This window comes from Lethenteron reissneri, chromosome 27 (genome assembly GCF_015708825.2).
Source record: "Lethenteron reissneri isolate LAM-NWPU_2019-01 chromosome 27, ASM1570882v1, whole genome shotgun sequence".
Taxonomy (NCBI): domain Eukaryota; kingdom Metazoa; phylum Chordata; class Hyperoartia; order Petromyzontiformes; family Petromyzontidae; genus Lethenteron; species Lethenteron reissneri.
The window spans coordinates 1,697,611-1,717,946 of NC_083805.1; the positions used below are offsets into that span (position 1 = coordinate 1,697,611).

The 20,336-nt window shown below is 60.7% G+C and overlaps 1 protein-coding gene across 6 annotated transcripts in view; it reads left to right on the forward strand.

Annotated features, from left to right (window-relative positions):
- Positions 1-20,336, forward strand: part of LOC133348278 (autism susceptibility gene 2 protein homolog) — a 268,596-nt gene that overhangs the window by 123,953 nt on the left and 124,307 nt on the right. For all 6 annotated transcript variants that reach the window (XM_061561005.1, XM_061561003.1, XM_061561002.1 and 3 more), the window contains exon 3: positions 16,980-17,102. In XM_061561005.1, the coding sequence (XP_061416989.1) occupies positions 16,980-17,102 (123 nt within the window). The remainder of the gene's footprint in view (positions 1-16,979; positions 17,103-20,336) is intronic.

Consider the following 20,336-nt stretch of genomic DNA (forward strand, 5'->3'; position numbering starts at 1 on the left):
GCGGTGATGGCGGTGATGGCGGTGATGGCGGTGGTGGCGGTGGTGGGGGTGGTGGCAGTGCGGCGGTGGCGGTGCGGTGGGGGTGCGGTGGGCAGGGTCGGGTTGGGTCTTGGCGCTTGTCGTGGTGGTAATGAAAAAAGAAATACAAATTGAAGCGTGTGATCGGAAGAGAGATGTTCAGAGTGGTTTCCTCTCCGGCTCGGCAGCGATGCCTCGGCTCGCGTCTGGACGGCCGTGGGGCAGAGCCGCTCGTAAAACCCGGCAGTGCAAGGCAAAACGTGATATTTCCATAATGCTTAATTGTTCCTTTATCTTTTCCGACAGAAATAAAGGCACCCGCGCGTGGAGAGGAAGAATAATTCACCGCGTGCCGAGTGTTACTGCCAATTTCTCGTTCGTGCTTAATAATAATAATAAAAAGAACGTGTCCGAGATGGAATTTCTCCGCGCTCTGCGGAAATTCTATTTGCTTCGTGTCAGCCTGGACCGCTTTGAGTCTCTCGTTTGGAGGGGAACAAAACAACCGAAGGGCGTTTTGGGCACGTCGGCGACTTTTTTGGGGGGGTGATGGTGGTGAGGGTTCTCTTTGGGAGCACCCCTCTCCCCCCCCGCACGTTTCTCCCCCCCCTCTCCCCCTGGGCCCTAGGGTATTCTTATCTCCCCCCTGAGGATCGCGAGATATTTGCAGCGTCCTTAAATGGCTCACCGTTACGTTTGGCGTGCCGCTTTGCGACCGTCGCTCGTGAATTCCGCTCGCCGCGTGCACGCTCACACCTCTCCCTGCGCTCGCCCACGTGGCTCGCGTAAACCATCGCCGCCCGTCCGCCTCCCGTTTCCGTGCCTGCTCGCCGCGCCGGCGAGTAATATACGGAAACTTTATGTGTCCGTGCTGAATTAGCGCCGACCGCCGCGCTCGCCCGCTCGCTGGGAACTGGGGCGAGAGAGCTTGAGTTAGCGACGCGCCGCGTCCATAACTCCTCGCTCCGTGGCACGGGGGTTGGTGTGGGGAGCGCGAAACTACCCTCGCCGGTGCCCGGCTGAATCGCCACGCTTTTCCGCGCGTTGTCCGCCGTGATTTATCTCCCCGATCTGCCTCGGGGCTTGTGGATGCGCGCGTCTCCCAGCTGCTTACGAAGGTCCGCGTCGGACAAAGCGTATTTTATGAGTACGTCAATGCGCGTGAATGCCGGCGCCACGTGTGCATATATATACGCGCATTATTACAATGTTGTTTTTATGCGGCCTAGTGCTTTACGGTGGAGCTGAGCCAGGACTCTGGGTTTACAAGGCCACGATCGGAACGCCCGCTCCCAGATTCCTGGCTCCTTGGCGACTGTCCCGGTGCCGTGGCGGCGGCTGGGGCTACACGGTTGATGGAGTCGTCAAACACAATCGCGTGGTTTTTTACGGCCGCTAATAAATTGTGCAACGGCTCGTCGCTCGCCGCGCACCCGGGCCCCGCCGGCCGGAGCGTTTTTCTCTCCCGGTCCACGGGGGCGGCAGCGCCGGGCGTGACTCGTCGCCCATCACCAAAACTGCACCGTCAATCTTGGTTACTTTGGTTACACCGTACTTGTAATACAATATAAATATGCGATTCATTCATCCGCGTTAATTCATCGGGTTCATTTATAACGATAAATCATCACCGCGTATTCCTTAAGTCCGTGGAATGAACTGGATTACAATTCTTCGTCGAATTTCTGGGGTGGAGGAAGGAGTGAATCTGCGTCCCTGTAGATCTGCAGCGATATACGATGATTATTATTACTCGTGGCACATTTCCATCGTATTGATGATGGGGGCTCGTTTGACCATACTTCACCACGCTGGTCAGTGTGGGTTGCTGGAGAAGTGTGGGGGCGGGGTGCCCCCGAACCGGTTGAGAGATATCGCTCGCCACTGATGTTAGCCGCGGCCACGAACCAATCTCGGGCGCCGGTTCCATAGCACGGTGATGCTAACCAATGCGCCACCACTCGAACACCCTCCTCCCCGCACCGCAATAGCACACCTTACATAAAATATAGTTTACGTGACAGACGTTGTTATTATTATTATTGAATGTGATTAGCGAGATAGTGTGTCATAAAGTTGATTAGTTATTGCCTAATTGGTAAATGTAATAAATTATGACAAATGTAATTCAACCAATGATCACTGGCCCAGTCATAGCAGCAGATGGACAGCCTTGACGACTTTGAGCGGCAGGGGACGGAGGAGAGAGAGGGAGGGAGTGGAGGGAGGGAGTGGAGGGAGAGAGGAGAGGGAGAGGGAGGGAGGAGGAGAGGGAGGAGAGGAAGGGATGAGTGAGGGAGGGAGTGGAGAGAGGGAGTGGAGGGAGAGAGGAGAGGGAGGGAGGGAGGGAGGAGGAGAGGGAGGAGAGGGAGGGATGAGTGAGGGAGGGAGCGGAGGGACGGAGGGAGGAGAAAGAGGAGAGGGAGGGAGCGGAGGGAGGGCTCGAAGAAGTTGTGGGGGTGTGGCGGGGGTTGGGGGGCTGGAGGGAGGGGGGTGGGAAGGCGGGGGGGCCCTCTGTGCTTGAGTGGCGGAGAGGAGAGGCCGACTTGAGTGTCGAGGGCCGGGCGGAGGGGAAAGCTTTTTGAAAAATAGTTTCCCTGACTCGGGGAAAGGAGAGAGAGGGAGAAAACCAAGTAAAACTTGAGAGCAGAAGACGTTCTTTGAAATATATCCGCCGGATCACACGGCGGCGCACGGTGCACAGCGGAATGCCGCGGGGAAAATCTTCTCGAGCAAGATGACTGCTTGTGTTTGGTCTACGGTGGGGAAGGGATGCGCCGGGATGGAGCCGATAATCAGCTTGTGCTGAGAAGTGCAAGATTAGGGGTGGCGGCGGAGCTTAGTTTTCATTAAACGGAAAATAAAAAAAAATGTTCAATCATATTCCGTAAACCAGTCAAACTGTGAAGGGGATTTACGGATCAAGCGGTTTTATGGAGCTGTCAGCACTTGTTGTAATATTGTTTATAAATTTAAATTTTTTTTACCGCCCCCCCCCCCCTCGCACACATAAACGTCTTCATCTGAAGGCGTCTTAATTTTTTATGTGATTTTATTGGCACGCATCGGCGATAACCATCGGATGCTGAAAGGTTATCTCCCTGCTGCCGGCACGCACGCGGAGCAGGCTCGTGTGTGCACGCGCGCAGATAGCCGCGTCGTGCCGCTCCACGTCGCGCTGCACGCAGCCACCATCGCCACGGCACACGGAGGAGACGCACTCTTATCTGCCGCTTCCCGGCCCACGTACCCACCCGCCCACCAGCCCACTCGCCCGTCCACCCACCCACTCACCTGCCCGCCCACCAGCCCACCTGCTCACCTGCCCACTCTCACCACCCATCCTCTCGCCCACTTGCCCGTCCACCTACTCACTCGCCCACCACCCACTAGCCCACCCGCCCACTCGCCTGTCCGCTCACCCGCTCGCCCACCACCCACCGTTCATCTGCCCCCCACCTCCAATGGTCTATGGCCTCCTCTCGCTCCCCAGCAATCGCAATCACGAGACGGGGTGGGGGGGCGGCCTCCACAGTCACCCTTGTTCAGCCTCCTCAGCCATTATCCACCGCTGGGTGAAGGCTGTTCCCGCCGCTGCGCGGCCTTCCCAATGACGGCTGTGCACGAGCCGATCTCACGGCTCCATCTCCGCGGCGGGCGTCCTCCCCTTTCCACCTTCCCCCGTTTGCCGGTGCCGACCGCCGGCGTCCCGCCACCCTTCTCCCCGCGCCGAGTCCTGGCCAGGCCCCGCCACGGGAGACGATGATGAAGTCCCGCTCCCCACAGGGGGTTGTGCACCCTGTGCTCGCCTGAAATTGGTCCAGAACGAAACGCCCGACTTTAGGGTTTATTCACAAAAGTGTAAACGTCACCCACTCGCCTTGTCCCTATCGGCGTGGGCACCGACCCACTCACCCAACCGCCCCGACCCCACCAATCCCAGATATCCTGCTTTCCTTTCATTTCTGTGTCGGGTCTTTATTTCTATCGGTATCGCCATCGGCATTGCCATCGGCTGCCTGCAGGTGATGTGTGCGAGGGCGTTGTGGGATGCTATTTGCATGCTTAACGCTGTATGACATACAACGTATCATTATTATTATTATTATTTTCTGGACTTCCGCTGATGTCAGGGGCTGAAGTTCACAACCCTTATACCCTGTATGATTTCACCTCCCCTACCCTGTATTGTGTTGTGTCTGTGGTGTTTTTATTGAGTGCCGCTGTATAAAATAACAACCCAGTCAGCGACCCGGAATTAAATATTCGCTTGGGGGACAACGAAGCCCTTGATCGAGGGACCCTTTGGTCTGCGGCGTGGATGCCCGGTGCCTGGCCTGAGTTGTCGTCCCTGTGTGGAGACCGGGAAGGTCGTCGACCGAGGTTCGGCCGCTGCGTCGATGACTGTGTTCGGCCGGACAACGCCGGCAGCGGCCGTGCCCGAGCGCGGGCGAGAAAAGGGGGGTGTGTGGGGGGGGCGGCAGCGCCCCAGGCCCGCCGCGCTGCCGCGCCCCGTCTCCCTCGCGCCCGTCCCAACGTAAACGGCACTTTATCCTGTTTCCACAACGGCTTAGCTCGGAGAACGACAGAAATCCCGCCGCTCAATTTGGCCGGATTAGTTTGCGGGGCCGTGAATTGGTCGCCGCTAGGCAACGCCGACGTGGTGATTTGGCCTGCCTCTCCTGCTGCTCCTCGGCCGCCGCCGCTGGCTTTCCCCCCCCCGCCCCACGTGTTTTTGTTTTTGTAATTGCCACGATCGGGCGGCGGGGTTAACTTTTTGTCTCGGGCCATTGTTTTGGGAGAGACCTGAACGGTAATGATGTTGGCCCAGCGTCCGCCGTCAGGCCACCGTCTTGTGTTTCCGAGTGGCCCCGTGGGCCTACGGACTGTGGACCGCGTCGTCAGCCCGGACACGCGGAGCTACACAGAGACTCGAAGCGATACCGTAGAGATGTGCGAATAACAGGCCGCAGTCTTGCGACCGTGTCCATGCAGCCGAGTGAACCCACTGCGGTCTGCGCTCCTTCAACGGAGGAGCAGGAAACGCAAAACTCTACAAACGAAACACTCCCGAAGCACCCTTCGTCGTGGCTGGCAGCAGACGTTGCCGTCGAGCTCCTCAACGCGCGAGGACGGCGTCGTGGGCCCATAAGCACAGGGAGTCGCTCGGCAAGCAATAAAAACGGCAACGTTTGTTTGCCTTTGATGTGTGTGACCTTTATGGAACGGCAGTGAAACGGGAAATATTAAATTGGCCGCGGCCAGTCAAAACGGAGCCGCTGAATTTGGTCGCATTCCAAATGAAGTAACTTGCGTTTTTTTTTGCAAAGTTCGATTTGCTAACCTAATTCCCTTCTTCTTCTTCAGAAAGCCGGCAAGTAAAGCAAATTAAGCGATCGATGGGAATTGTAAAAGTCAATCGCTGCTGCCGCCGACGCCGCTACGTTCGTCTTCCGTGCGGAGGAGATAATTACTCTTCAGGTGTTCTCCTCGTTACATTTTAAGCGGTGCAGATTAATCGGGGTGTGAGCGCCCCCCGCCCCGTCCCGCACCACCACCACCAACCACCCCCGCGAATGACGGGCAAAGTCGACGTGCGCGCTGGACTTCCGCTCGATAACCGCGTGGAGAGAGTGAGTTTCCCGCGGCCGTGACAGCGCCGTCCCACCGGGCCGGATGGCCGAGTAGACGCGGTTCCATCTGTAAGGTGGCGCTCATGACGACGGTGCTGCGGTGTTCCATGCGATCACGCTTTGAGAAATTCAACCTCCAAGAGTCGCTTTTTTTCCTTTCCGTTAAGAAAGAACATTCGGCGACACGGCAGCCGCCAAGGGAGGGAAGCGCTCCCAAAGCGTTCGGCCGCGTGGCGAAAGTCGAGCGGTCTCGCGTGCCGGCGCTCCGTTTAATCGTTACGTCACGAGGCCTTCATCCAGCCGTGGATTGTTCGTGGCTGCCGGTGACGACGCCAACGACGATGAAGAATATCGAACCTCCGCCACGACGATGATAGCGGTGGTTCCTTGCCCCGTGGAGAAGGTGGGAGATCAAGCCGCTCGCTCGGCCTCCCTCGCGATTGCTCCGCCGATTGCTCCTGCCCCGCTGGCAGATGATCGCTGCAGCCGTCGGCGGTGCACGCACTTGACCCCGCCGCTCCGGCGCGCTAACCGAATGTGACAGCTGCAGGGGAGACCCTGCCGGAGTTTTAATTGCTCGTGATGAGCGATGACAAACCGATCCAGATTAAACGGCGGACGCAACGTCTCGGCCTCCCGCCCCCCTTGCCCCGCCCCCCCTCCCCGCGCCGGAGCGACGTGTCTCGCTCGCGCTCAATAACCGCAGCTCAGAGCCAAAAGCACACCTGCAGGATTAGGCGGCTCCCCGCCAACCATTGTTTGCTCTCGATAAGCACTCCCAAATGATGATAAATCACTCGTCGATGGCGTTTCAATTATAGCTGCTAATCTCTTGACACCGGCCGTACCGGTTACCCCCGCCCCACGCCCACGCTCCCCACTCTGGCGGTGGCCGAGCGTGCCGGCCTCCCTTCCGAGAGACGGAGGCTTCCCCTGCGGTTGCGGACCGCACCGTCCTCGGCCGCCCGCTTCTTGCCCAAGGGGCGGCCGCGCGATCAAAGCGCCGCTGGCCGACGACGGGACCCCCCCCGGCCGTCGCCACCATCTGTCCTGGCGCGCCGTTAGGTCGGGTTCTCGGCCCGCGCGCGACTCGTTGCGTCTGATTGACGGGGCACGAAGGCCTCCCTGGGAGTTGCGGTCGAACATGAAAATCCGGCCCGAGAGGCCCGTGGTTCCTTTTGTTTTCACGGAGCTGGCTGGCTGGCGGGCGGGCGTGCGTGCCGGTGTGCCCGTCCGCCCACGTGCTCGTCTCGCTAAACCCCGAGGAGAGGCTGACGGCCGCCGTCCGCGGCGATGCCGGAGGGCGAGCGGCGCCTCTCTTGGCGTCTCCGCTTTGTTGTGCCGGGTTGGTTCTGTCAAAGTGAACTCTCGCTTTCCGCCCTCGATGAAATCTGAGACGCGTGCTCTTGTGTTTGCAGGTAGCTTGGGGGCGAGAGAGCCGTTGAGTGCGAGCGTATTCGCGCGCGTGCCCTCCTGTGCACACCCAGGTACCGTGTCGCGCACAAACACCTGGGTCCGTCCCGCCGCCTCCTCCTTCCGGCGAGCCGTCGACACTTCACGTGACGGCCTCAACGTGCACCTCGCCTGGCACAAACGCCGCGTTGGTCGCCGTCACTTAATTGCGAATGGCGGATGTTGTTGGCATCGTTGTTTCAAGTGAGCGCGCGTGTTTGCAGCGCGTGCGGCGTGCGTGAGGGCACGCGCGTCCTCGGAGTTACCGGGCTCGCGGAGCGGACGCCGAGTGGATTAGCGGCGTGCGCCCTGCACCTGCACATGAGCGGCGGCGGTGGCGCTTTTTAATCCGGATAATTGTCACGGAACGACGGTCGTCGTGTAAATTAAGCTCTCTCCGGGGACCCGGCGGCTTGACAAGTTGTAAAACCGCGGGGCTTTGCGGTCGCGTGCTCCCGCGCGTCTGCGCGAAAAGTGTTTTCCTTCGAGCGAGCAATTACACATAAGGGAACGTTACTCCACAAATTAAATGTCATGTTTCGGTAAATGCTATTAGAACGTTTTAAAATATATTTCTTTGCACAATGCGAATTTGCATAATTGCTTTGTGTTTATGAATGCACTTAATGGCAGCCTCGCCGCGTCGTGCGCCGTTAGTGTAATTACGTTGAGCGAGCGGCTCATTAACATTCCGTTTGGGAAGATGAAATGGCGGTGGAGTTGAATAATCTGATTTGATGATACGGCGCAATCCGTCTCGGCGTCGGCAGCCGACGTCGACGATTGCGCCGCGCGACGGCGCTCGCCCCAACAAGGCCGCGGCCGCCACCTCGGGCGGGCAGGCGGTGTGGAGTCTCTCTGCGTTAGACTCCGGGGCGACGGTGTTGACGGCGGTGGTGACGACGACGATGATGATGATCCGCTCCCGTGTCGTGTCGCCAGGCCGTCGTTGCACCCCCCCCCCCACCCCCCGGATCTGCGATGATGTTGGGTTGGGGGGGGGGGCACAGGTCGCCACGTCGCGTCGTCGCCCTTGCCTGCGGATGGGCCAAAGGTTATCCTCGTGCTCATGGGTCGGCCGGCTCGCTCCAGGCGCTGTGCGTGTGCGAGCGTGTTTGAGCGTGTGTGCGAGTGTGTGCGAGCGTGTGTGCGAGTGCGAGGGTGAGTGTGAGCCACGTGCTCAATTGCCCGTTAATGGCAGCTGTCGAGGTGCGTGACGGTGAGCGACGAAGCACAAAACGCGCCCGCGCCTCCGCGATCGATTGCAATTGGCCGCCTGACAGCTGACGACTCCATCGGCCGGCGAGGCCGCCCGCTCGCCGGCGCCGCCGCGGCGTCGTCGTCCGCACGCGCGCACGCGGCCGGTCAGCACCGTCACCCCGGGTTGTGAGCGCCGGCGTGACCTCGCGGCCGTGACGCGCCTTTGATTGTCGGGGTCGGGACGCGACTCGTAGCACGCGCGGTTCAGCGTTCATCCCCGTGCTCGCTCTGCTGTGTTCATCAATGAAGCCTAAATGCGTGATCCGAGCGAAACCACCAGCACCCACACAGGAGACAAAAACATGTTTTCGTCCCAATCCATCAATTCGCCACCACCTTTGCGGTCCGCCACCATCCCCTCCTCCTCCTCCTCGTTCCCTCCCTCCTCGTCACATCACGTGATGATGCCTAGAGCCGCCTGTCTGAGCCTCGGGCGTTTTTGCCCAAATCCCCGGGATGGAGCCGAGTGAACAAGAGAATTTTAAAAAGGCGGACGAGGCGGGGAGCGCCTCGGTGCGCAAATCCCGACCGCGAGGCATCGAGCTGTGACGGGGCCCCCCTGTCTCCCCTCCCCCCTCTCTCCCCCCCCCCTCTCTCTCCCCCCTCTCTCTCCCCTCTCTCCCCCCTCTCTCTCCCCCCTCTCTCTCGCCCCTCTATCTCCCCCCGCTCTCTCCACCCGCTCTCTCCACCCTCTCTCCCCCCCCTCTCTCCCCCCCCCCCTCTCTCCCCCTTCTTTCCCCTCTCCCCCCTCTCTCCCCCCTCTCTGTCTCCCCCCTCTCTGTCTCCCCCCTCTCTGTCTCCCCCCTCTCTCTCTCCCCCCCCTCTCTCACTCCCCCCTCTCTCTCCCCCCTCTCTGTCTTCCCCCTTTCTCTCCCCGCTCTCTCTCTCCCCTCTCTCTCCCCTCTCTCTCCCCTCTCTCTCCCCCCTCTCTCGCCGGCACGCCGCAAGGCGGCCCGCGTAAACTTCACATTACCCGCTCCGCTGGCCGCCGCGGTGTTGATGGCGGCGGTGGCGCTGCTGCAAACCCCTTCCTCCCCCCCCTCTCGTCTCGCAAAGCTGCCCCCCACCTCCCTCCCCACCTCCCTCCCAACCTCCCCCCTACTCCCCACCCCCTTGCCAGGCGCTTGCCGGCCTCCCTGATCCCTGCAGGTGAACCTTGCTGTGCTGGGAGGTAGCGCACGGACGGGGCGCCGTGCGTCTGCGTGGTGGTGGCGGTCGTGGGTCACCGTGGCGATCGTGCGTCTGTGTAGTGATTGTGCGTCTGCGTGGTGGTGATCGTGGGTCACCGTGGTGATCGTGCGGTCTGTGCAGTGTTTGTTGTGCGTCTGCGTGGTGGTGATCGTGGGTCACCGTGGTGATCGTGGGTCACCGTGGTGATTGTGCGTCTGTGTAGTGATCGTGCCTTCTGGATTCTGTTTAAAACTTGATTTGATAAGAATGTGATATCGTGCGTGTCGGTCGATCCGTGCGGAGATGAGCCGGTCTCCGGTCGGGGAGTGGAGGGGTTGCGGGGTGGAGGGGCGGTGGGGTGGAGGGGCGGCGGTGCCGTGTGCGGTCAAGGTGAGCGGCTGTTCGGCTCGCCGCCTTTGTGACGGGGTCGTCGGTGTGGAACTGCGCAGGCACAGACGAGGGCCCCGCCTGCCCGGCTCGCGCTCTCTCTGGGGAGCGGTCGTCACCGAACCGCCAGCTGGCTGGGCGGGGAAGGGGCCACCCCAGCGAGGGGGCGGGGAGGGGGAACGCTCGAGATACAACTCGAGGTGTCTGGGGAAATCCATGGAAACGGGAGCCGCAGCGTGTCCTGTCGTAGAAGAAGAAGAATTAAAAAAACAACCGCCGCTACCGCATTTGGCGTTTTTTGGTTTTCTCGCGGCGTGCGGCGTCGCTAATTTTACATCGTCTGTTTGACAAGCGGCGGCGGTGATAACAGCCGGGGCCCGCGCTCGTCTCGCGAGCGAAGCCGCCGCGTTCAATCGGGCGGGCGTGTTTGCGCGCCCCGTACACTCGTTGGCGCCTAATGCGCACGCCAATCCGCATCACGTCGGCGGCGACGGTGGCCCCCCCTCCGCGCCGGTCTCGCGGCGCCCTTCCTCCTCGTTTGTCGGCGGCGGGGGAGGCGGCGTGGGCTATCTATTTGAGAATGTAAGCGTTCGTGCCTCGAACTCGCGGGTGTGCTCTGCCGGGCCGGGCGGTATTACGAGGCTCGTCTTGTTACCGCCTGACACGGCGAGAGCCGCGCGGAGAAGAACGTGACCGCTCGTGTCTCCGAAAGAATAACAGCGGCGGCGAGTGAGTGAGTGAGACGGCACGGCGGGGATGGTGGTGGTGGGGGGGGGTGGTGCTGAGAGGTGAGCGGCGGGGAGGAGAGATAAGGCCCTGGCTTTCTTGTGGGGGGAAAATCGGCTGTAAAAATCCCCAAATAAAATTACTCAGATCTCGTCTCGTCACACGCCGACGACGGACGGCCGGCCACTCTGGCCGTTTGATCCTTGACCCAGGCCGGGCGAGACCACGTCGCTTGGGAGGAGATGGGGGGCAGTGGGGTGGTGGGGGTGTGGGTCCGGTGAGAGTGAGTGAGGGGTGCAGGAGGAGGAGTTGAGCTGGGCGAGGTGTGAGAGTCTCGGTGTGGAGCCCGAGACAACGTACAGTCTCTCACGTGAAGTGCTTCCAGTCGACTCTGTGTGTGTATATTTTGTTTTACATTGGCGATAAAGTCACATCCCAGGCTGTCACTGCGGGGTTAAGTTTTCACCTGCTTGCGCATTAAGGCTGAGAAGGTGGCGGTGGTGGTGGGAGGCAGTGAGGGTGGGAGGCAGGGAGGGAGGGTAACAACGGCGGGGAAGCGTGCCACCGTATCTCCCGCGCGATCGCCGCCACCGACGACCTAGAGAGAGAAGAAAAAAAGAGAGAAATGGTTTTGACGCCGCCGCCTGGTGCTGCGCCGGAGCTGTTTTTGATAACGACGGCGATAAGTGGCTCGTTACCCCCCCCCCCCCCCCGTACTCCCCGAGGGCACGAGGGCGCTCGCTCACTCGCTTGCTCTCGGCCGTGCGCGCGCGTCCGTATGTGGGGAGCGGTGGCGCAGCGGTTTGCGCTGCGCTACGAACCCGGCCACCCGAGCTCTATTCCGGTTCCCGCTCGCGACCAACGACAGCGCTGGCGAATATTTGTACTGGTCCGGAACCTTCCCCTAGGTCGTTTCAGCCTTAAAACGAGCACCTGGTGCGGTGCTTCAAACATCGGCACTGGGGAGACAAAGGTGGCCGGGCATGGTGCTGGCCTCCCGTTGTGCGCCGCCGCGCCGGCCTTCGCAGGGGCTGCTACTCGCCAGAAGCACTTGCCCCAAACAGCCTGGAAAGGGCGCTATACAAATGCTCAATAGAATCGAAGGCTACACGGGGGATCTTTGTCTGTGTGTGTGTGTGCTCGCTGTCGCGAGTGTGTGAGCACTCTTGTTCCGTCCTTCCGTCTAAAATACGGGTTAAGATTTTACAAATCATCTTTTCTGCCGACGGGGTGTTATTTAGCTGTCAAGCTCGCCGCGTGGCTCACAGCGCTGGCTGACTTTGCCGCCGCCACCGGCATCTCCTTTACGCTTTCCCGTGTCGGGGCGAAGACTTTTTTTTTTGGCCTTCTCCGGAATCGTGCGTTCCCCGTGGCACCGCTTGACGGATTTATGCAACGGTGGACGTTCGAACTCTTCTCGAGAGCTCCGTCACATTCCCCGCGTCAAACCGCGAAATCCCGGCAATAAGTCCTGGTTACCGGGGCGCGAGCGCGCGCAGGTTCAACAAAAAAAATTATGCGTTTTGTGTTTTTAATGTCTCAATTCATCATCTTGTGTTACATCAAACGGATTGATGCTTCTAATCCCTTCTCGGGGCAAGGCTTTGACAGGCCGAGTTATTTATTATTCTCGCCGAGGAATCCGTCAGCGCGGAGCCGCGGGCCGGACAGCGGTGATGGGAGTGATGCGATAGCGGGTGGTTGGACCCCCCCCCCGGCACCGCCCCCCCCCCCCAGTGTGTCCCCCCCCCCCTCCCCCCCTCCGTGTGTTCCTCTGTGATTACACGTGTCACTAGTGTTTCTCTAATCTCTGCTCCTCTGTGATTACACGTGCCCTGTGTGTTCCGGCCCTCTTGTGTTGAGTCGCCATCCAATTCGATAGTTGACTCTATATCTCGATTTTTTCCGTTACCTCGCTTGTGTTGCCCGGTGTGTTCGTTTTTAAGGCATCTTGCGGGATTGAGGCGGGAACTCTGTCCAACTTCTACTCCCTGTGCCCCTCTTCGTAAGCCCCGGTACCCCGGGCCCCCCTCTGGCTCGCGGGGGACTCGGCGCAGTTGCGCCGCCTGCGTCGGCCAGGCCGCCGCTCGCGGCACCGCGGTTGGCGCGGTGCGGCGTCGCCGTCGCTTCCTTCCTTGGGTCGCGAGCGAGCCGATCCCCGTGGTGAGCCTCGGAGCGCGCAGCTTTTGTAAAGCCGCCGTCCGTAGGGCGGAGGGGAAGTGTCCGCCGCCGCCGCCGCTTATCGGCGTAAGCCACCTTCGTTGCTTTGCAGCCGATGGATAATACGGGGGATTAGAGAATAGAGAAAAGCCTGCGGGCAGACCGCGCGCGCGCGCCCCGGAGAGTGTAATTTCACGTCATTTTTTTTCCCTCCTCTCTCTCTCTCTCCCTCCCCCGCCACTCCCCATCGTCCCCCTCCTGCTGTGTTCACCTTTTTCCGGGATCTCGTTGGCTAGGCAGGATTGCCGAGACGCGGCGTGCATTCGCTTAGCGGCGGCGGCGGCGTGAGTCATCCGCGCAGGGCTGAATTTGCATATTGGCGGCGCTCGCTCTCTCGCTCGCTCTCTCGCTCGCTCTCTCGCTCGCTCTCTCGCTCGCTCTCTCGCTCGCTCTCTCGCTCGCTCGCTCGCTCGCTAGCTCGGCCTTAAAAGCTTTTAGCGCGGAGATGTGCGCTGCATGCAGAGCGTGACCTCCACAACGAGGACAGTCGTAAAACCTGCCACCACCGTCACCGCCGTAGCGGCGGCGGCGACAGCAGCAGCAGTGTGGCGCATCGGCCTATTTAACGAGGCGAGCCAATTAAATGATTACACTTGCTGCAGCAGTAATGAGCACTTCGGCCGCGCTTCAACATTGCTCCTAATTAACGCGAGTCGTACGGGGAGAGGAAGCGGGGGGGGGGGGGTGTGCGACGGCTCGAGCTGCGGGGAGGCAGGGACGGCCGTGCCGCGGAGGAAACCAATCCGCCGCGTGCGCCATCGGATCCCGCCGCCACTGCCGCTGCTGCTGTGCATTACAGCCGGACGGCCTAATTCAACAAATTGCTACATTTACTAATGAGCGTGTAGTTAATTGCTCATCAAACGAAACTAATTATAATAAATGGGGGTAATTAACAATCAATTACAATCTGCTTTATTAGGCATCTTTGTTTACGTAACCTGGGTGTGCTTTTTTATTTTTTGGCGGGTGGGGGAGGGTCCTGAAAGTATAAGAGGGGAACGATTCTGGCCGCGTGTGCTCTCGTGCTTCCGGTACGGTCTTCCTGCAGAGGCCTGGGGGTCACGTGACCGCTACCCACAACCCCGGGCCGGGCTCCGCGTCGTGAGGGAGCGTAGGCCGCCCGGCGCCCTCGCTTGTCGCGCCGGGCGCTGCTTGTCGCCGAGCCGACGTACGACGTGTTTTTTACCGCTCGCGGAGGGCGGGCGCCCACCGCTTCTGCACCCACATTGTCACGAAAAGTGAAACTACGCGGCGGCGCGCACCTCCCCCCGGGCCGCGGTGGCAGATCCCCCGGTAGCGAGCGAAGGGCGGTGCCGGGGAGTGGGCCCCGTCGATGGGACACCTCGGACCGCTCGCCAGTGCTTTGGATTCCGTGAAATGTAGCGAGGGCCCTGCAGAATCCAACCGCACAGAGGGGGGCGTGGCTGCTGCTCGGCTCGGCGACGAGCGACCCGCGTTCGAGTTGGGCACGGGCGTTACTCGGCGTTGCCGGGGGCCGTCGGCGTTCCGCAGAGTTTCTTTATCTCGTCTCGTCACATTTTTTACCCGCAGCTGCACCCCCCCCCCCTTCTTACAAACCTCAAATATAAGAAAAATCTTCCCCACGGTGCCACCGGCGCGGAAGCCCGCCGCGTTGCGGGGGTCGCGCGTCCAAACTCAGGAGCGCCGCTCGGCGCGCGCCATTGCAGAGCGCGCGCGTCTCTCTCGCTCCGCACTGCGGCACGGCGAGGGAGGACGCGACGTGGGGACAGTCACGGACCCCCCCCCCTCTCGCCACCCGCCCCCCCCCCCCCGGACACGACCTCCCGCAATCTGCGAGCCGACCAATTAGGATAACAAGACGGCCCACACCTGTTAATTGCCCTTTAGTCTGCGTTATTTTGAGCCGCTAACGAGAGGGCCGAGGTGGCTGTGCCGACGCTTCCCCGGGGACCCTGCCGGGGTGGCGTGGGACGGCTGGGGGGGGGGGGTGGGGTCCTTTGCGGTGATAATGAGGGTCTGGACGGCCACTCGCGTGGTCGCCCCAGGGCGGAGGCCGCTGATTTGTTTGCGAGGCTGCGCGCGAAAGGTTAGCGCGGTCCGCGGGGAGACGTCGCCAAGCGCCCTGCCCGAGGCCACCGGGCGTGCCGAGAACCTCGCGGTCGCGCCGCTGGCCTCGGTCCCCGTGCTCGCCGCACCGTTCAGACTCGCGCGCAACACTCGGATGCCGTCGTGCGTAAACGCGAGAATCGATTTTTCGTCGGTCATCGAGCCGATGCTCCGTGGGTGGCACGCGTCCCAGGATGCCGTGGGCCACGCGCGCCTCTCTCTCTATCTGCGCTAACGACGGAGGGCGCCGCGTTTGACACGAGAGCGCCCTCGCGGTCCGCACCTCGTTACCCGTCGCGCCTGGGCTGGGCTGAGCTGCAGGTCGGGGTAGGGGGCCGGGCAGAGGGGGGGGGGGGGTGGGCGGTTTGACTGCCGGGCGCCTCGTGAAGATAGAGGGAGGGCGAGGGGTCGAAGTGGCAGCGCGGGAGGGGGGGCGATGGGGGGGACTCGGGGCTGAATGATGAGCGGTGGAGAGCGCTGACGGATTAGGCCAATATCGCCCCTCTCCCCCCCCCCCCGCCCGCTGACTGATGGGCCATCACGTGCGACACGCCGAGCCCCGCCGGCCTGGAGCGAGCGGCGGAACCGCGCGCATACCTCCGCGCTCGTCGCCTCCGCCGCCGCAAACGTGTTTTTTTTTTTTTGCGCCCTGTCAGTTTCCCCGTAATCCCTCGCTCGGCTGCTTCTTCACGGTCCGTGCGATAGCGTGTCGTGGGCGGCGCGACGGAGAGCTGCACAAACTGTGTCACGAACTGTGTGAAAGGCAAGTGCTGCGCGCGGCCTCGGCCGGTGATGTCACCCTGCTCGGCACTCGGGCAGGGAGTGCGGGTGTGCGATTGTGTGTGTGTGTGAGTGTGCGATTGTGTGTGTGAGTGTGCGATTGTGTGTGCGAGTGCGCGATTGTGTCAGTGGTGAGGAGCGGCAGTGTAGCGGTTAGCGCGCCACGCTACGAACCAGGCGACCCGGGTTCGATTCCCGCTCACGGCCAACGCCAGTTCGGATTATCTGAACCTGTCCTGGGACTTCCCTAGGTCGACTCGGTCTGAAATGAGTGTCTGGTGCGGTGTGTGAACATCGCCACTGGGGCGGCAAAGGCGGCCGGGCGTGGTGTTGGCCACCCACCTCTTCGTGTGTCGTGTTGGCCTTCATAGGCGCTCACTAACAGCACTTCCCCCAACGGCCTGTTAATCCTATACGGGGGGGTCGTTGTCAGTGTGAGTGTGGTGTGAGTGTGCGAGTAGGGAGCGGTGGCACAGCGGTTAGCGGAATGCGCACCGAGCTCGGCGACTCGAGTTTGTGTGCCGTGTCGACCTTCGTAGGTGCCACTCGCTGTAACAGGACACTTTCCCCAACAGTCTGTGAAGGCTACACGGGGGGGGGGGGGGGATGGGGGGGGGATCTTTGTCTTTGTGTGAACGAGGCGTTATTCCCTTGCGGCGTGAGAAATGATCGGTGGCGGGCGTCTGCACCAACCGGGATCCGTTAGCCGAGCGCCGCTTAATGTTCATCCCGTAATGATCAACACCGATGTATCGATTAGAAGCTGCTCCATTTCTCACGATCCACACGCCGGATCGAGCGTGGGTGAGAATTCATCACTGCTTCCATGTCATAAGGTGCCCCGTTGCTGCTGCTGCTGCTGTTGTTGTTGATGTTTTGTGATGTCTGTGATTTGTGACCTCGCCAAGCCTTGCGGGCCACTGCACGCAGATTCCTCCATTCATCACGCGGGCGGAATGCAATCGATTCGTGAATCAGATCGTGCCCCTAAATTGTGACCCCCCCCACCCACCCGGATCGCAACAATTCATTGGGTAGGGGAGGGAGGTGAATGGTTATGACTCCCACCCCACCCCAATCAGTGTCGTGCTCTCCGCATTTACGAAGCAAAAAAGTTAAATAAGAACGAATAATAATGATGATAATGATCGGCGCGAGCGTTGTGTTTCCATCTCGATTCCGGCGGCGGTATTCGGTGCTCCCCCTTGACTCCCGTGCGCCCCGTGTTCGTGCCGCTCGCAGACGAACGTGCCGACGCGGTGCGTGCGCCCCAGGGCGGAAGACAGCGGCGGCGGCGGAGGCGGCAACGGTGGCGGCGAGGTGAACGGTACGGGGCGGAGCAGCTCCCAGGAACGATCTCGCGACGTGAGTCTCGCCCCACACCGAGACGCCCGTGACCAAGCGTGCCGATCCACGCTTGGTCGGGGCCTGTGCTTTCTCGCGCAACCTCCAGCAGAGAAATGTTAATTTGGACGGCAGTGAAATCGACGTTTCACCCTCGTTGTCAGAACTTAGGCAAATTTAGTGCAACAGCAAATGCAACGTCTCCGTATCCTGTGCGGTCCATCGGTGGCCGGCTTGAGGCTCATGATGCCGCCGCCGCTCGTGAGGGGGGAGGAACGTGAGGGACCAGCCAGGGAACCTCGCGCAGTCAATGAGCAGTGGGCAGCAGAAGACGAGGAGGATGAGGAGTAGGCAGCTGTAGGACGTGCAGGGGTAACGCACACACAGGTCAGCTCACACACCGGTCAGCCCACACCGGTCAGCCCACACCGGTGAATGTTGAGCGGCCGTGCACCTGATCGGAAGCGTTTGTGCGCGAGGTCGTGCCGGGTTTGCAGGCGCGAGGTCGTGCCGGCAAAGGAGACATTAAAAACAACGAATAAAAAGGGTTAACTTGAAAGTTCAAGGGAGAAAAAAGTTGCGAGTGAAATTTGTTATCCATGAAATTGAATGCGTGTCTTGAGAAGTGAGATAGGAAGTGTGGGAACGCCGTACAGAGAGGTGTGTTTAATTTTTCATGTTCAGACCTTTGTAAGAGTCTCGCTCCGTCGACATCGCGGGGAGCTTGAAGTGGAGGAGGAGGTTTAAATATTTAATGAAATGACGGCGACCTTTTCCGCGAGGCATGTTCAGATGCGGGCGAGGAGAGCTGGGGGCGAGGCGAAGGTGGTAATGGATATAATTTGCCGTCAAACGCGCCTCAAACCAAAATCAGTTTCCCAGGAAAGGAAAAAGAAAACTGAAGTCGCTTCACGGATTGCAGCGCGGGCGGTAACAGAGGGATGTTTTCTTTTTAATCGCCTTAACACATCTAAATCGCGCCGCAGCCTCCGTGTATTTTTGTGCGCAAAGGTTAAACGCACACCGCTAAAATACGATTTAACTGCCGTTCGGCTCCAGATTAAGACGCAGCGGACTCCTGTGACTTTTCATTGAAAAAGGTTAATCTTATCGGCAAGTTATCATCGAATCCTCACCGGAGATGGCTCCGGCAATAAGGGCGCAAGCGAGGCCTATGTGCCTCGTGGCTGTTATTCGACTTTAATAAGCCGCGGAGATCCGCGGGGGAGATGGAGGGAGGAGGAGCTGGGGGCAGGAGGAGGGGGGGGTTAATGGACGGGGATATTCGTCTGTTTGCTCGTGGGATAAATCACACGGACGCCGCGGTCGAGTCGAGTTCCCGCTGCCACGGGGCTGCATCTCTGCCGGTCGGTTGACGCCCCGGCAAAAAAAACAAAAACGAGCATCCGCACGTGCGTGCGTGCGTGAGAGACGCCGGGTGTGAAGGCCAACACGCTCGTTGGCCTTTATTTCCCGTCGCACCGCCGGCGCTCGCCGGCCCGTGCCGCCAGAAGCTGTCAGAACGCGTGATTGATGTTTTCCCGGCCCCCGCTCTTTGAAGGCGATCGGGGTTCGTTTTTCACGGCGCTGCCGCGCTAACCCCGGCGAGTTTCTCGCGAGCGGGCAGGCGTGCGGCCCCAGTCGCCGTTCCCCCCCCCCCCACCACCGCGGCTGTTCAGCCATATGTTCTTTGGTTTGTTCGTACGGCGTTCAAGAACCGACCAAATATTACGGCCGCCCCGCACCCGTCAAGTCCGGCGGTCCGGTCGGCCGCTGGACGCACGGCCGCCGTCGTTGACGCGTCGCTGAGTAGCTTCCCCGGGTTTCGTCGCGCGACTTGGGAGTTCCGTTTCCCCACACTCTCCCAGCCACCCGCCTCCTCGCCCCAGGTCTAGCACATTGCCCCCCCCACCCGCGTCTCTCCGGGGCACCTCACCTGTTCGTCGACAAAGGTCGAGCGCCGCTGGGCACAGAGGACAGGCCCCGCGTTCCAGAAGAGAACTCGTTAAAAAAAAAACGAGCGAGCATTAAAATAATTAGCGTGGAACATGATCGCAGCGCCGAACAAAGGCACCCCCCACTCGAAGGAATTATCCTTGACGTTGAGTAACGGTGAGTGGGACCGCGAGGGTGGGGGCTGGGGGGGGTGGGGGCTGGGGGGGGTGGGGGACGGGGGGGGGCCCTGTCCGGAATAATGAAGAAAACTGTTCCCTTGTACAACACAAAAGCGTGACCTTCGCTTACTCCTTTCAGCTGCCGAGCGGCCTGATTTGTTGGGTGCAAGTGCCGACTATTGTTGGGAAATGAGAGATGGATTTGGTTTCGACAATGCTCCGCTGTCGTCTCCCATTCACCGAAGCCTGATACTTACATTATCTCGGCTCCAGTGTGGCTTGAGGCCGTTCTTTAAACAAGTAAAGCAATGTGGGTTTTTTTAAGCCTCTCCGCTAATGGACTGGTAAAGGGGGTGGGGGGGGCTGAATGGGGCCGGCCATTCAGCAGGGGCCGGTCAAGAAAAACACGGCTTCTCCTGTTTCCTGTTTTATAAACATTGGCGAACGCGTCGGCTCGGTTAATGCCACCCAGCGAACATCGGCCGGCCTCTTGTGAGGCTCCGGGGGCCTTCTGCAGGCTCCTGCCTCGCACGGCGACGGAGCCCACCCCGTAGGTTTGCAACCGCCCGTAATTGAATTTAAGCGCCGTTCTCCGCCGGGCTAACTGATGGGAAACGTAATTGGAATGGGCGCACACCGCTCGCTGGCTCGCGCCGCGCTTGGACCTCTATCTGCGTATTGCTTACAATCGTCCGCCCCCTTTGAAAAACGAACACAAAGCCCTCGCGGGCGCCGTTCGGCCGCTTTGGGTTTCCGAGTTGCGCCCCCCCCCCCCGCTCCGTGGCCCCCCTCCCCCCATCACCACCCCCCTCTCCCGCCACGAGCGTTCGAGGATTGGCTCGTGTTCGTCTTTCCGGCTCGCGCTGCCGCCGGATTGCCGCGGCCGTTTTCGCGAAAGGTGGCTCGTTTGGATTATGTCCCCATTACCCCCGGCGCCCCCCGCGGCCACGTGGGCAGGGGCGGCCTCCCTCCCCCCCCCCCCCCCCCACTCTAGCCCACCGCGGCCGGGCCGCCGTTGCGCTCAAATCTAACGAGAAACTCGAGCGATCTGACATTCTGTGACCCGGCGACCCCCTCGTGTGGTTTCACGTCTCCCGTAATGTTCTCGGCGTAATAAATTGCACGGATCGGGTTTATTACC